The 15,098-nt window shown below is 45.6% G+C and overlaps 1 protein-coding gene across 1 annotated transcript; it reads right to left on the bottom strand.

Annotated features, from left to right (window-relative positions):
* Positions 1 to 12,264: 12,264 nt before the first annotated feature.
* Positions 12,265 to 14,485, bottom strand: LOC147827135 (cTAGE family member 2-like). Its single transcript, XM_087215842.1, has one exon. It carries the CDS (start codon positions 13,783 to 13,785, stop codon positions 12,769 to 12,771), a length of 1,017 nt encoding a protein of 338 aa, XP_087071968.1. The 5' UTR covers positions 13,786 to 14,485; the 3' UTR covers positions 12,265 to 12,768.
* Between the last annotated feature and the right edge of the window lie 613 nt (positions 14,486 to 15,098).

The following is a 15,098-nucleotide window of genomic DNA, read 5'->3' as shown; positions in this document are numbered from 1 at the left end:
TTTGTAGAGTTAGATTTGTATTTCACAGGTATATGAATGAAACTTTTTTGAGGATGAAGTCAGAAAGCTGAAAGCATTAACAGAGGAGTTCTGAGGGGCTGTTTCTTGGTTAGTGTTCCAACAGGTGGAAGGAACATGAGTCTCCAGAAGGAAGTGATACCAGGACAGAGCATCCCTCTAATGCCCTGTACTGCATACCTACCTAGTGGCCCAGAATCTTCATGTTTCTTCATGGACAGTGTTGGACAAACATTATTCAGTTTCCATTATCCAATGCCCTTCTAAAATCAACTGTCAAAAGTAGTTTACTCATGCCAGATATATCACTGAGGGTGAGACTAGACATTTGTACCCATTAGTGTCATTCTGTTCTTGTTTTCTTGAAAGTAGACCATGGTCACTAGATGGAAAAGTGGAGAGTTGCCAAGCCATGGAGGGCTTATCAGCAGGAAAGGGATAGAAGGAATCCTAGTCTCTGGAAGACTCCTAGATACTTGTGTTGTGTAGTTTTACTATGGTGTGACTAGATAGAGGTTTGCTTTTATTTTGCCTGCTTGAGATTTGTTGTGCTTTGGAAGTATCAAATGCATGTGTTTGATTCAGTTTTAGAAAATGCTGAGATAGGTAAGATTTGTTTTTCTACATTCTCTTTTCTCCTGAACTCCAACTGTGTTCAAAAGAAGTTCAGAACATGGCCCAAAATGCACCACTTTGTGATAAGGATTCATTACATCTAAGACACTTTTTTAAAAAACAGCAGGTACAAAAACGTTGCTCTGGCCCTCCCTGTTCTGTTCCTGAATGCAGGAGAGAAAAACTCCACATGGGAGGTGTTCTCCCTATACCAGAGGAAGAGCGATGTTCTTACTGAGGATAGGAAGTCAGAGTGAGAATTCCATACAAATATGCCTTATTCAACTAACCCTCATCTCCCTCGTCCCTTCTCCACTCAACTGCCCACCCTGGTCCAAGCCCCTCTGTCTGGTCCTGTTTTCACAATTTACTAGTCTTTGTCCAATTTGGTAAAGATGTTCCTCCATTTTGTTGGGCTTACACCCCCCAAAATCCATCATAAATTGAAAATACTGTAAGTCAAGATGTATTCAGTACAGTAACCTAGTGAACATCATAGGTGATAACACAGCACCCTGGAGAGTACCCACTCTGCCCTCATAATCTCCATGATGGCTTGGCCAACTGGGGGCTGCAGCTCCCTGGGCTGGAGGTGATGGAAAGAGGAAGAGTGATTAAAGCATCAATATAGAAACTAGAAAATATGGATACTACAGTGTAAAAATTTTTCATGATCACAAACAATAGAGTAATGAAAATCTTTATATAGATTTGTTGAGTACTGTGCATGATTTAGTAAGATACTTAAAAAGTAGAATTTCTACATCAAAGGGTGTCTATATTTAAAATTTTTAATATTTACATAATTTAATAAATTACAATTTAATCTAAATTCCAACAAGGTGAAACAATTTACATTCTTACCAATAGTATCTGGCAGTGTCCTTTTACCTAAGCTCTCAATACAGGATTTTATCAGTCTGTTTAAGTTAGCTTGGAGAAAGAATGGTGCCAGTTAACCACTAACACAAAGTGAAACAATGAGAAAATAATATCAGACAAAAGAGAATTCAAGGCAAAAAAAGGATTTAAAAGAGCAGAGTGTTATGAATTTTTTTTTTGGTACTGGGGATCAAACTCAGGACCTTGAGCTTGTGAGGCAGGCTCAGTGCCACTGAGTTAAATCCCCAGCCCAAGAGTATTATTAAATTTTTACGTCACCCTCTACCAAGAAAGCAAAACACCCATAAGCTTTCACATGTTATAATTAGGTGACTGCCAATTCAGGATTCCCTGAGTGGTTTTGTAATCTTCTTATCTGTGTTCAACATATCACATAAATTATAAAGTGATACTACTCTTGTACTGGGGATCGAACTCATGACGTTATGCTTGTGAGGCAGGCATAGTGCCACTGAGCTAAATCCCCAGCCTGCAGTGTCCCGTCCCCCCACCCCCCTACAGGGATCGAACTCAGGACCTTGTTCTTGCACTGCAAGTGCCACACCACTAAGCTAAATCCCAGCCCTACCGCTCTTAAGAAAATCCAAAGTACTCTTTAATTTTGCCATATAGTTGAATTTTAATAATTTAAATCCATGAATCTAGCTTTCTTCGGCCTTTAATAACATTTAAGTAGCCAGGGCCTTGCTTCATCAGGAGGTTTAGATGACCTTGCTACATTTTAGTTAAGGGTGTTTCCCTGACCCCTACTTCGTATGTATGCCTTTTTTTGTCATGGTAGAAAAACCCTTCTTTGTTCCTTGTCAGCAACTCATGAAACATCTCTGAAAGATTAAAGTGTGCTTGTTTGTTTGTTTTGTAGTACTAAAGATTGAACCCAGGGCCTTTGCACTAAGCTGCACTCCTGGCCCTTTTTTTGAAACAGAAGTCTCACTAAGTTGCCCAGGCTGGCTTGCATTTGTGATCCTCTCACCTCAGCCTTTCAATATTGGGATTTCAGGCTTGCACTCCCATGCCAAGCTAATATAAAATCATCATCATCATCATCATCATCATCATCATCATCATCATCATTATTATTATTATTTTAGTACCGGGGATCGAACTCAGGACCTTGCGCTTGCCAGGCTAGAGCCAGAACCACTGAGCTAAATCCCTGGCCCCTGTTAAATTATTTTTAATAATATCTTATTTAATGTAGTATAGCCAAATAGTATCATTCTAACACATAGTCACTATAAACATCGTTCATATTTTACATTCCCGTTTTTGAGCTAATTGAAATATAGCATTTATTTTGCACTACAATAGAATTATCTCAATTTGAACTAGCCATTTTCACGCATGCTAATCTATCATTCCAATTTTAGTATATGTATGCATACGTATACATATAATACTCATGACTTTTCATTAATTCACCAGTTCTTCTGATTCTTTCCACATTTTCAAGTTTGTTCATGCTCAAAGAGTGAAAAATTTAGCCTGAAAGGTGGTGCAAGATGGAGGGTGCAGTGGCAGCCATGGCAGCCGAGCTGGGTGCAGCAGGATCCCTGCAGGTGCTGGAGATGGAGGGCATGGAGATGGCTGCCGTTGGCTCTGCCCACTGGCCACTGAGGTCCAAGGCAGCGGCACAGTGGACTTCGGGCCTGGGCTGTCGGCCATGGAAGCAGGCAGCGGAGAGCCGGTCCCCAGGGCAGAGGACTTGCAGTGCAGCTCCCACTTCTCCAAGTTGTCCTGGCACCAGAAGTAGCGGTGGCGCCTGGCCCTCTTCTGAGACATCACTCTGTGCTTCAGTGGTAGAACACTTTGCCAGATCTAGACTTGGGTTCAACCCCTAGCACTTCAAACACAAAGAGCTTATACCTTTTTGCCAGGAATTTACACTTCAGGACCCTATGCGTTAATAACAGGCACACAAGTATACAATGTAACATACTAAAATGCTCTTCATAACTATATTTCAAAAAGTTAAAATAGAAATCTAAATGTTTACCCATCAGAGAACTAAAATATAGTACACATACATTATGCAGCTGATCTAGAAATTGCAATTTTTTACAAATTTTGCTTCATCTACTCTCTCACTGAGAAAGTCAGGGGTCAAAATGGGACAAAGGTGCAGGTAGGAGAGGGGCATGATAAAATTGACTGAGTTCCACTGAAAAGCACTTTAATTGACCAGGACTGTGACTTTCATGTGTCTGAAAGCATTTCCATAGAGGAAGGCAGTCATGGCGCTTCCTAACTTACTTTCCTTGTGTTCTGGGAAGATGCCAGAGGCAGTAGTGTAATTTTTATTTTCCCAAGAGCTTCCCCTTCTTCCTCTTTAAGCAGCCTGAAGATGGGAAGATCTGCCAGGTGTTACTACAGGAGGCGGCAGAACAGTAAGTGCTCAGGGCAGAAGCCAAGTCACACCTCTCTTAATAACAGGACCTGTTAGGAGCCTAGAAACACTTAAGGGTCACCCTGATCTGCACTGTGACCAACTGCACTTCCCATCTTGTTCTGGCTTTGGGTGCCCAGTGTGCAAACCAAAGCCCTCTTGCTGAAGCAGAGCAGCCTGTGAGTCCAGCCTTGGTGGAAGCTGACCCTGCAAGAGTGGTCAGAATTACCTGTCAGGACAAAGGGAAAGGATAAATCCAGCGGGATAAGGGGAGAGGCAAGGCCTGGTGTGGGTAATAGCCAGGGGGTCACTGGGCTAACCAGAGGGTCCCAAGAAATAAAGCTACCTCCAAACCCCTGGGGAACAGTACATTTTGAGCAGAGTTTGGAGGTGGGGTGCTACTCGCGCAGTGGAGAGAGGACAGGAGGATCTGCTCTCTTTCTGGAAGCCCAGGACCTACTGCTCAGATTTCCCAGAGAGGTTAGGAGGAAGTCACTCACTCCCTGGTTTTTATGGCACTGAAAACACATCTCCCTGACACCCAGCTGAGCCACCCTGTCCACCTTGTAGCCCTGGCCCTCACACTGCCATCTTCCAGGCTCGAGGTAGAGGAAGTCACACAAGTGCTGGATCGCCTCTGTGAAGGCCCACACAGGAAGCTCTCCAGTTCTCCACGAGTTCTACTATCAACATGAGGTCTCTCTTGGAAAGGAAAGCAGGAGGGCGCCTGGTCTGCTTGGGCAAGGGGAACACGGGTGTGTTCAATGCCTCAGCCAGCGGAGCCCTGGAGGGAAAAGCAAAGACCCAGAGGCTGAGACCCAAAAGAGCAAGTGTAGGTGCACAGGCTGTGGGAGAGGGGTGAGCTGGTTGCTTTCAGCAGAACTAGGCTGGGTGAACCCTGTGGACCCCAGTTGGAGAGCTCGTCTATGGGGTGCAGCCCCCACACCCTGCAGATACCATGCAACGGTGCACAACCCACGACCCATGCACTTGGCCTCTGATCCTCATGCATTCTTACCGTAACCTGCACCCGACTGGCCCCACACAGTGCAAGCTCACCCCATGCTCACTCCACGCATGTGGCACAGAGGTGCGCTCCAGGCCAGGTGGAAGCTTTGTAGCCTCGTGGCCATCACACATGGGGAGCCAGGACCAGGCTCACGTAGTAGGTGGAGGACCAAGGTGCTGGTCAGCGGGGTGCTACATAGCCCTGGCCTTACCTCCTTGACTTTAACTCTGCCCTCTCTGGGGACCCAGGACCAGAAGCGGAGGGGTGGGGCCTGCGGGGAGGACAGGAGCTGCTGCCTTCAGAATGGCGTGGAAAACCCCACTAGATCTGCAAAACTCTGTGTAAGAAACAGAACCACCAGCAGACTTCCATTTATATGTCCTCACTACACTCTAAAAATAAAACCTGGTTTTTAAGATAAATGTGAAGTAGTTTTGAAACAGAAGGCTAAATGCAAAGTCTTTTTTTCCCCCTCCATCATAGAAAGTAGGCCTCAGTGAATTTAAGGTCAACCTTCCACTGGCATAAAATGAAATAGAAACACGGAAAATATTGTAGGAGCAGAGTTTGCTCTGCTATAGTCTAACTCGAAATATTAAAGGGAAAATCTGTTTTCACATGGTCAACTTCCCTTCATTGAATACATGCATTTTAATTGTGGAATCGGGGAATTTGTCTCTAAAAGATGTGTAATCATAGTAAAAACAATAATCTCCAAATGGGGAAATGAATGAAAATCCTAATTACACAGAGTAGAACAGCAAAGTAGCCTGGAAATGGTAGTAGAAATCGAGGGAACCACGGTAGATAGTGTTTTTCAGCCATGCTCTCTGAGTATTTCCTTTGTTTGTACCTTCTGAACTCAGAATCAGCCTGCAGCTCTTCCCCAGTAGTTCTTTTGCTTTGTTTCTTGGGAATTCCTGAATGGTGGAAATCAGCTGAATTGTCCCTAATAGTTGCGATCTGGAAGTACTCAGGGAAGTCATCTCGGTGATTTTCTTTTGGAAAGCCAGAATTAGAACCCATCTTCAGTTGGTTTCTTGTAAAAGCAGAGTAATAACCAATTTTCCATTTAGTCATTGTGTCCCCCTATCTGTCCCAATACTTGAAGTTTCTTCACATTTCAGAGTTGGAATGCTCCATTTTGAAACGTTAGAAATGACATTTGCTATATTTTTGAATAAATGCCTCGCATCGTGGTGCAAGCCTGTAATGACAGCACTCAGGAGGCTGAGTCAAGGGGATTGCCTGGAGTTTAAGGCCAGCCTGTGCTATATGCTGAGTTCAAAGCCAGCCAGAAGTAATAGGAAGACCTGTCTCCAAAAACAAACAAACAAACAAACAAATAAAAAAACTGAACAAAAATACGGACTGGCATAAGGTTAATGTTCTAGGACATCTCCCATTGTTAGGAAATAGCAAAGCAGCAATTGTAAGATTGGGGTAAGGGTCTAGAGTGTGGCTCGGTGGTAGAGCACTGGCCCAGCATGCACAAAGCCCTGGGTTTGCTCCCTAGCACTAGAAAAACAAATTATGGCAAATATTTTGGGTAGATAATATAAGTGTGGAATTGCTGTTTGAAGGGGTAGATGAATATTTAACTGCCGAAGTTTTCTAGTGTGAGTGTGGCATTTTACCCTTCTATCAAAAATTGGACTCAAAGTTTCAGTTGCTGAGATTTGATGGCATTCTCAGTCTGTTCACCTGTCTGTCCTGGGCCCTTTCCTGTCCTCTATGGTGCTTTCCTAAAGGGCAGTTGCTTTTAGTTTTTGTAGAGCTCAGTTTACTTTTTCCTTTGTCTTCTTCTTCTTCTTTTTTTTAACCGTTACTGCCCGCTGGGTCCATAAAAAAACAACTCTGGTTTAGCTAAAGGTGAGTTGGGTCAAGAGCCTGACAGGGTGAGAGCAAGAGGCAGGGCAGGGACTGGCCAGGATGGGCGGGGGAGGGTCAGCAGCTGAGTCTCCCTGACCTAAGGCCCCCAGCCTGGGTCACAGCTGGAGGTGCTGCTGAGCAAAGTGGGGAGGAACCAGGGCCAAGTGGAGGGAAGGGGAACAAGCCCAGGGTATGAGCCTTCCTTGGGGGAGCCCACAAGACACTGCCTCACCTCGTGGGAGGACCTCCCACATGGTGGATGCCATCAGCTAGGGGCAAGCTTGGGCACCAGGTAGGGGGCCATGACTTGCTCCCTTGAGACACTGCGAATGCACAGGGATGGTGGCCGCTAAGGTCCACGCAAGGGAAGGGAAGGGAAGGAGAAGGGAGGGAATGGCAGAGGTGTCCACTGACAGGAGCAGACCCTGGTTCTGTCCTGCTCACCTGGCTGTGTGCTCAGGCTCATGCACATGGACTGCTATAGTTTCCTATTCAACAATTGGCCCAAATTCTCCCGTGACTCAGTTACTCTTTGGTATAATAGACATTCTTAATTATGATTCGTTGAATGTATCACATATTTTGTGTTCCTGATTAATTATTCCCTCATTCACAGAATATTTTCTTTTGTGACTTCTAAAATTTTTGTAGCGTTGGCTTTTACTCGAGTTGTTAATCCTGTACATAGGTGGGTTCTTCCTGAAGTTTGTATAGGCTACATTGTTCTCACTACAGTATTGCCAATTATGTCCAGCACTCTTGATTTTTATGTCATGATGTTTAGTTGGAGAGAACCTTTCCAGAAAATGTACAGGTCATTCCTAGGTATTTAGGTCTGCCTTGCATCTGGCTTTGGAGTGGGGAGGGATGTGGCAGGGCTGATCACCTGACAGGGGGATTCTGGCTGCCTTTGGCTCCTGAGGAGGACCCACTTTCCCTGAGGCTGAGCAGCAGAGGGAAGTGGGAGAGCACCTGCAAGGGGAGATGCACCAGGAAGCAGCCACTTGGAGGGGCAGGTGGCTGGGGAAGAGCAGACAGGTCTGGGCAGCAACCTCTTTCCAAGCTGGGGAACCGTGGGAGAGGGCAGGGATCCCTGTCCATGCCAGGGGACAGAGAGGGAAGGGAGGCCATGGCCTGTCCAAGTTTAATCTCTAGAAAGGAAAGGGGGCCCCTGGGTTCTGGTCTTGGTGATTATCTGCCAATGTCCATGTATGGCCACAAACACAGCCTGTTTATTCCTCCTGAACATTTAATTTTTGTGTCAGTTTCTGACTTTGGTGTATTTTATTCATTCAGAGAAGTGTTCTGAGATCTAGCTATGGAAAACAACTTGCTCTAAATTCTGACAGACTTTCTGCTGGGGCCATCAGATGCCAGTGAACAAAGAACAGGGGTGAGGTGTATTTCAACAAGTAAGTGGGTCTAACTGTCCTGTGTTTTTAGGCGGTTTACCAGATTTCTGGAAGTCATTTGGACCCTTGGGAAGTTACTTTCTTTCACCCACTATATAGACAGGCCTAATATCACAGTCCATTGTCACTTGTCAAACATAGGGGCTAACCTCTCCTCTGAAATAGACTATTCTTTTTTGATTTTTTCTGAGACAGGGTCTCCCTATGCAGCCAAGCTTTGACCCTCCTACCTCAGCCTCCAAGTGTCGGGATGACAAATGTGAGGCAGCACACCATGTTGATATGGAAAATTCTTCCAAAGTGGGTCCCTGGTCCTGTGGTAGATTTCTTCTCCTCCCTGAGTGGCCAGGGTAACCTGCAGGACAGACCAGTCTTCACCGTGAAGGGAAAAGCTTTCCTCTGTGTGTCTTTGCCACAGAGCCAGGCGCCAAAGAAATGGTCATTCCATTCAATTGAACATAATAAGAAGCAGTAATGTAAGTGGAAGCAGTGATTCTCTGACAGTGGAATAGACAATAGGCTGGGAGGAGTGGAGAATTGATTTGGGGTCTTAATATACCTCTCACGACACCACAAGGGTCTTGTCCTACTGTGTCAAATCAGTCCCCACTAGGACTTGAACTCAGGAGAGAGGGGGAGAGATTAGGAGTTCAGGGTTAATGAAAAGATTGGAAGCCACTGGAGCAGACACCTCTCCAGGAAAGAGGACACAGAGGAGAGGAGAAGCGGGCAGAGCCTTAGGCATAGGCCACGTGAGTCTCAGGTAAGGAGGAGATGGCGAGGTCAGGCAGCAATGGAGATGGGAGCGTGGGGGCACAGACTGTCCAGGGCAGGGAGGGGAGCCCCCTGTGTGGAATAGTGATGAGATGAGAAGGGTCAGCATTTCCTCATTTGACTCTGCCTTAGACAGCAGAATGGGGGTGGGGGTTGGGGTGGGGCGCTAAATTTGATTGTTTTTCTATGATGAGCAGCACAGTATACCAAGCTGTCTGTGTGCTTTGCGGCCCTTCATGTATTTCAAATCTTCACCTGACATCTCTTTAAATGTTTACCCACCTCGATCAGGTTGTCTGTTATTGAGTCCCTGTATCTTTCACTTTGGGGATAGTAAGAAACATGGAGGAACAAAGAAGCTGGTGGTCATTCTGTTTCAGCTGCAGGGAAACCTCAAAGCTGTGCTTCCCTTGGAGGGTAAGGGTGTGGCTATCTTTCTGCCCTAGCCCCAAACTGAGCGTTTTGTGACATTGACTGTGGTGTCACTGCCTTTTGAGCACCTGAACTGTCGGGGTCTCATGGCCATACCCACACTGTCACCCCCTTGTCCCCTTTCTTCTTTCAGCCAGATGCTCTGCCCATTCCTGGTGTTTCTGCAGCCAGGACGATCACAGTGATCACTTGAGACTCCCACAGGGATCCCTGCCTTCCTCTGGGGCAGGGCTGCTTCTCTCCTAAGAGGGGACCCAGTGCTGTCAGCCTCTCTCCCAGCTGTGTAGGAGGCAGTGGCTCTGGCAGTTCACTTTCATCCTGGCTTTGAAACCCAGGGCATGAGATTGGAATCATTCAGGCAGGACAGGACTCACTGTGTGTCACTGATTTGCTGAGCCTGGCTACCATGACCAAAGTCCTGAGTGCAGTGCATGAGACTCTATGTTAGGAGGAATCCAGTGGAATTCAGTAGTGTCATTGTCGTGGCCGGGGGAACATGTGACAGGGCAGGGGAAGCTATGGTCTCTGACTCTGTGGCCAGCTCGGTAGCCTTTGACAAATCACTCGTGGAGCTGAACCTTCCTCCCTGAATGTGACTGTAGGATTTTCGATGGGTGGAAGTTGAGTGTTGAGAGGACTAGAATTGAATTATTAAGAATTACATCGTAGTCTCAGCTAACCAAAACACGAGATATGTAGAAGTACTTCTTTTTTCATTGTATTTTATTGATATAATTATTTAATTATTTATTTATTTGTTCTGAGGTTGTGTCTTGCTATCTAGTTCAGGCTGGCATTAAAATCATTTTGTAATCCAGCCTGGATGGAAATTCATGGAGATCCTTTAGCCTTAGCCTCCTGAGTGTGGGAATGATTATAGGCCTGTGCCACCATGCCTAGCTAAGAATTGTGTTCCTGAGGTTAAATACATGATGTACTAAATGATTACTTGAACATTCCTCTTGACAACAAAGACTTTTGTGACTAGAGTACTTTTTTTCACTATTCCTTCAGACTTCAGTAGGATCAGTGAATTTAGAGTATCATGCCCTCAATTATACCAGCAGTTTTTAGTGTAGAATAAATGTAGGTAGGGATGGTTTCAAACATTTGAAGATGATGCCAGGGAATCATTGTCAGAAAATCATCCCCATGATGTTAGTAAAATCATGCAGTTAAAAAATTCACAGTTATGATTTGTATCACTGTGTACCTTTTGGAAAAAAATCTGCTGTGGAAGGCTTCTGAACAATAACCATCTCCTATCCCACTCCTTCTTCCCTGGCCCTCCCTAGAGGCAGGCACTTGGGAGTGTCCGCTCCCAGGTGACAAGTCACTGTATTCCCTAGGCGGTGTTCCTCCTGAATCCACATCTCTTGCCATGCTTGTTGCTCACAACCATTGCTTTTCATTGGTTGGCACCCAGCCATACAGTGCTCAGTATGAGCTGCTCAGCCTCCCAGAGTGTGGGAGTGACAGGTGTCCTCCCCCTGCACCTGGCTGTGTTTCCTTAGCAGCTCCAACTCCCCCCCTTCCCTATGGAAGAGAATGCTGGGAGGAAAGGGTTGTCCCCAGGAGCCACCAGCTCACTGAGATCATCTAGACACCGCTTCCCCCTGTGTGCTCGGAGTGGCTTCTAGGAGACTTGATATCTCAGAGTCCCTGTCCTTACTTCTTAACCCTGGACATACCTGTTCCTGACTTCCTACCTTTCCTTTTCTGAACTAACAAATTTTAGATATTAGCTCATCTTCATTTTCATGTCCTTCTTACTTCTTTGTACTTTCCTCTTGTCATGTACCAGATTTTGTAGCTGAAGATGTCAGATTCCATGCTTTTTTAAACAGGTACACAGTTTTGGTAACTTTTCAAATATTTGTTTCCAAATCAGTATTTTTAAATTTCAATCACATTCTGTCTTAGCTACTGAGTTTAGAAAACCATCTACCAATGGTGTAATATATTTTATTACATTACTGATCTATTGTCAAATTCCCACTTTGTCTACAGTATTTTCTGTTTTGTTGTTTGTAAATGGAAATTCTTCTCAAAGATTTGAATACAGTTACATATTCAAAATGTCCTAGATCTCATCGTGTGTTAGCCAGTAAGTCTCTAGTTAAAACTAGTAATCATTTATTATGTTTATAGAATGTCAAGCAAAAACACACTAACACCAAGTCTATAAAAGTAAATGAATCTTCTCCTTTTTGTCTTGCTGATATTTTAAACTGATCTGTTTATCAGTACAGTGTGCAAATAGTCATAAATGACATTTAAGTAATGGGTAAGCTTCGTTTTCTAAGCTTAGGTATTGTATGTTAGTTACTCTTATGGAAAGCTGACGACATCCCCGTAGTAAGAAAAAAAAAGCAACATATCTACTGATGGTGATTCTTACATCTCATGTCTCTCACAATCTACTTTGTCACCTTAATCTTTCTGATTCACCTGATCCTCAAGGACTGAGAAGCAATCAGCCACAGACAGTGTCTGCCATTTCTTCCCACAGTCTGTGTGGCAGCTTTTACCTGGGGATATTTCCTGGAGGCCTGAAAACCAACTGGAGAAAAGTCCAGTGTGCTCAGGCAGAAGTTTATTGGATTTTCTTCACCCTACTTCTTGTTTTTTAGGTGAGATGTTCCTTAAGACCCATTGATAAAGGGAATGTTATGATAGGGACCACCAAAGGGAAATGACCATTGTGGTTCTGGGAACTCTGCTTGTCACTCTGTACTCGGGAAAATGTACACTGTATTCCTTTTTATTTACTTCTAATTCATATAGACTTAGGCTCTGAGCATCTACAGTTTTTTATATTTAAATTCTCTTTATTTATTAAATACTATGCTTGAGAAAGAGCACAAGTGCAGAAAGTGAGGGAGACTGTGGGAATGACTCTGAAGGGAGAGCAAAGCCATGGCCCAGCTTCCTGTTGTGGGGCTGGGTGTTGAGTATCAGGCTCCTTGGGAATCTGAGTGGATCCCAGAGGGGCTCCTGCTTTCAGCTTGTGGGGGTTGGGGAAACCTCAGCTCCTGGGGGAAGAGACTGAGGAATAGGCCGTGGGGAATAGACCTTTGTCACTGGGAATGCTGGCCGTGGGTCAGGGAGATACCTGAGGGGCCAGTGATGTGCACATGCTTTGTCCTTGTTTCCTGGAGGTGGCAGAGGAGGAGCAGCGGGACCTCTCGGGACCTGGGCCACTGGGGGTCTTAGAAACGATGGAGCTCCACCTGGAGGAAGAGCAGGAGGAATAAAAGACTGTGCCGAGGCCTGGCTTTGGGCAGGCAGAGCTGAATGAGGCCCAGGTGAGAGGCTCTGGATGGGCTTCCTGGTCCTGTTGGAGTCTAAGCTGAGCTTACCGGTGGCTCCTCCCACAGAGTCTGAAGAGGGTGAACAGATAGATCTCTTTGCAGACTTAGGGCGACCCCTAGGGGAGGGACCCTGTGAGCAGATGCACTCTTTGTGACATTGAGTGTGGCAGGATCTTTGCCCAAAAGGGGAGCTTTCAGCTCTGTTGCACTGAGGTGTTGTCTGGTGCGAGCATTGGCTCTTCTTAAATCCTGGCGCTCTCTCTCAGCCATGCGAGCTGCTGCCCAGTTCTCAAGGGCCTCTCTCTGCAGCGAGGTGAGCTGCTGTTGGTAGAAATGGATGGTCCTCTCCCATTCCTCCTCTAGATCTTGGGCTCGCTTTCTGTAGGTGTTGAGGTCTTCAGCAGCCTGGTCCATCTCCTGCAGGGTGGATAGTTTCTGCTCTTGTTCTGCCCAGGATTTCGCCTGCACTCTCAGTTCCCTGTGGCAGCTCAGGACTGTTTGTTTATAAACTTGGGTCCTCACTGTAAGCTTTTGCTGAAGCTTCTGGCACTCCCTTTCCAGCTGTGTGTTTGCTGACTGCCAAGATGCTCGCTGAATCTGGAGATGTTGCAGAGACTCCGCCAGTTCTTCAGTTTTCTCAGCCTCCAGGAGTTGAGAGTGAAGTTGATTTCTTTGTTCTTCCATGGTGTTTAGGGAAGCCTTTAACTGAGAACCATAGACCAGTTTCTCCAAAGCTCTTTTTGGCCAGTGACCTAAGCCAGGACCATTTTCCAGTTGACTCCTCATTTCCTGCTGCCAGTTTCCAGTGTGTGTGATGTCTTCTAGGTGCCTGGGAACCCAGCCTTTTGTGGTGATGAGCAGGTGCTCAGTCAGAGCCTTGATGTGTTTCCCTTTCTCCCAGAACAGTTGTTCTGGTTGAGCCTGGGAGTCTTGGAGCATGGTCATCTGTAAGGTGAGTTCACTCACCTTCTCTTTCCACCCTTGAGCTTCCTGGAAAAGCTGTGTCTGGTCTTTCTGGAGTTGAGTGTTTTCCCTCAGAGCATCTGTCATTGCTCCCTGCAGACGTTCTTTGCTGATGTTCAACAGTGCAACCTTAGTTTCAGCTACTTCTGATGTGAGTGATTTGGATTCCTCTGCTCGGGACCGGATCCTTTTGGAAAGCTCTGCCAACCTGAATTGCTGGTATTGAAAACGTCGTGAGTGCTCTTCTTTGAGCTCTTGGAAGAGAAACCTTATCTCCTCTTGAAGTCTGGCTCTGTCCCCAGCCACCTTCTTGTAGGCTGCGTCCCAACGTTGTGCTTCCCTGGCTTCCTCTTCCAGGTGGGGGTCCTTGAGAGCTGCCTCTAAGGCTTTGTCCTCCTTTTCAACTCAGTTGAGTTTGTCCAAGAGTTGGCATTTTTCCTGAATGAGTCCTGCAAGCTGGAGACCAAGCTGTTTTTCTCTCCTCACTGCAAGCCGGCTTGGCTTCGAATGGAGCAAAAAGTCCTCCACACAAGTAAGAGAAGGGTCAAAAGACCTGCAATGGCTGACCACTCCATGGCACATGGTTGCCTGGGCAGTTGCCTCAGCCACTGAGTACTGGCCTAGAATGTTCCGGGTTTGGTCCAGAGCCTGGCAACAGGAGCGGCCCACTGCTGAGCCCGATGCGGGGGTGGAGTGTCTGGGCTGATATTATGCTCTCTGTCCTGGAAAAGCTCTGGTCCATGCACCTCCGTGAGTCTTCAATGTACCCTCTCGAGCCACCCCACCCCTCCCTTTGGTTCCATCTGGGCTGGTGCTGTTGGAAGATGTGGCAAAATCATTTTTCAGATACTTTGGGTATGCGTATCAGTGTCTAAGAAATAAATCTTTCAAAGACACATAGCCTAATATACTGCCAGACCAAATATCTCACGATAAGTCACTGAAATTATCTCGACAAAGAAGAAAAGTTGTTTCTTCACAAAGTGATATGGTTTCCTCTGCTATTGTTAGATGTTTTAATCTCAATCTTATCTACACAAACACACTTTGATTTCAGTCTTGGTTTTCCACATTCCAGACTTTCTTGTGTCTGTCTGCTCTTGACCTCTCTATTTATTTTCTTTCCTTTTGGTCTTCATTTCCCTTTGTTCATCCCTTAATTTTTTTGGTTGTTGTTTTGGAGTCCCATTCTGAAATGTTATTCTCATTCTGTATTTCCTCACAACTGGTTTGATCAACTCTCACATTTTTCAACCATCACTTCCTGTCACTCACATCTATACCTCCATCCCAGGTCATCCCTAAAATCCAGCCCCACATATCTGGCTTCATGTTAAATACCTTCATTGAGTGCCTCAGACTCTGTATCTGAAACAGAATCCACTTCCTTTCCCCTCCCC

The sequence above is a fragment of the Heterocephalus glaber genome, unplaced genomic scaffold, assembly GCF_053883595.1.
Source record: "Heterocephalus glaber isolate CG9 unplaced genomic scaffold, H.glaber_assembly_v1.0 deba00001454, whole genome shotgun sequence".
NCBI lineage: Eukaryota > Metazoa > Chordata > Mammalia > Rodentia > Bathyergidae > Heterocephalus > Heterocephalus glaber.
The sequence above is the reverse complement of the archived record's forward strand: the minus strand, read 5'-3'. Positions and strand labels throughout refer to the sequence as shown.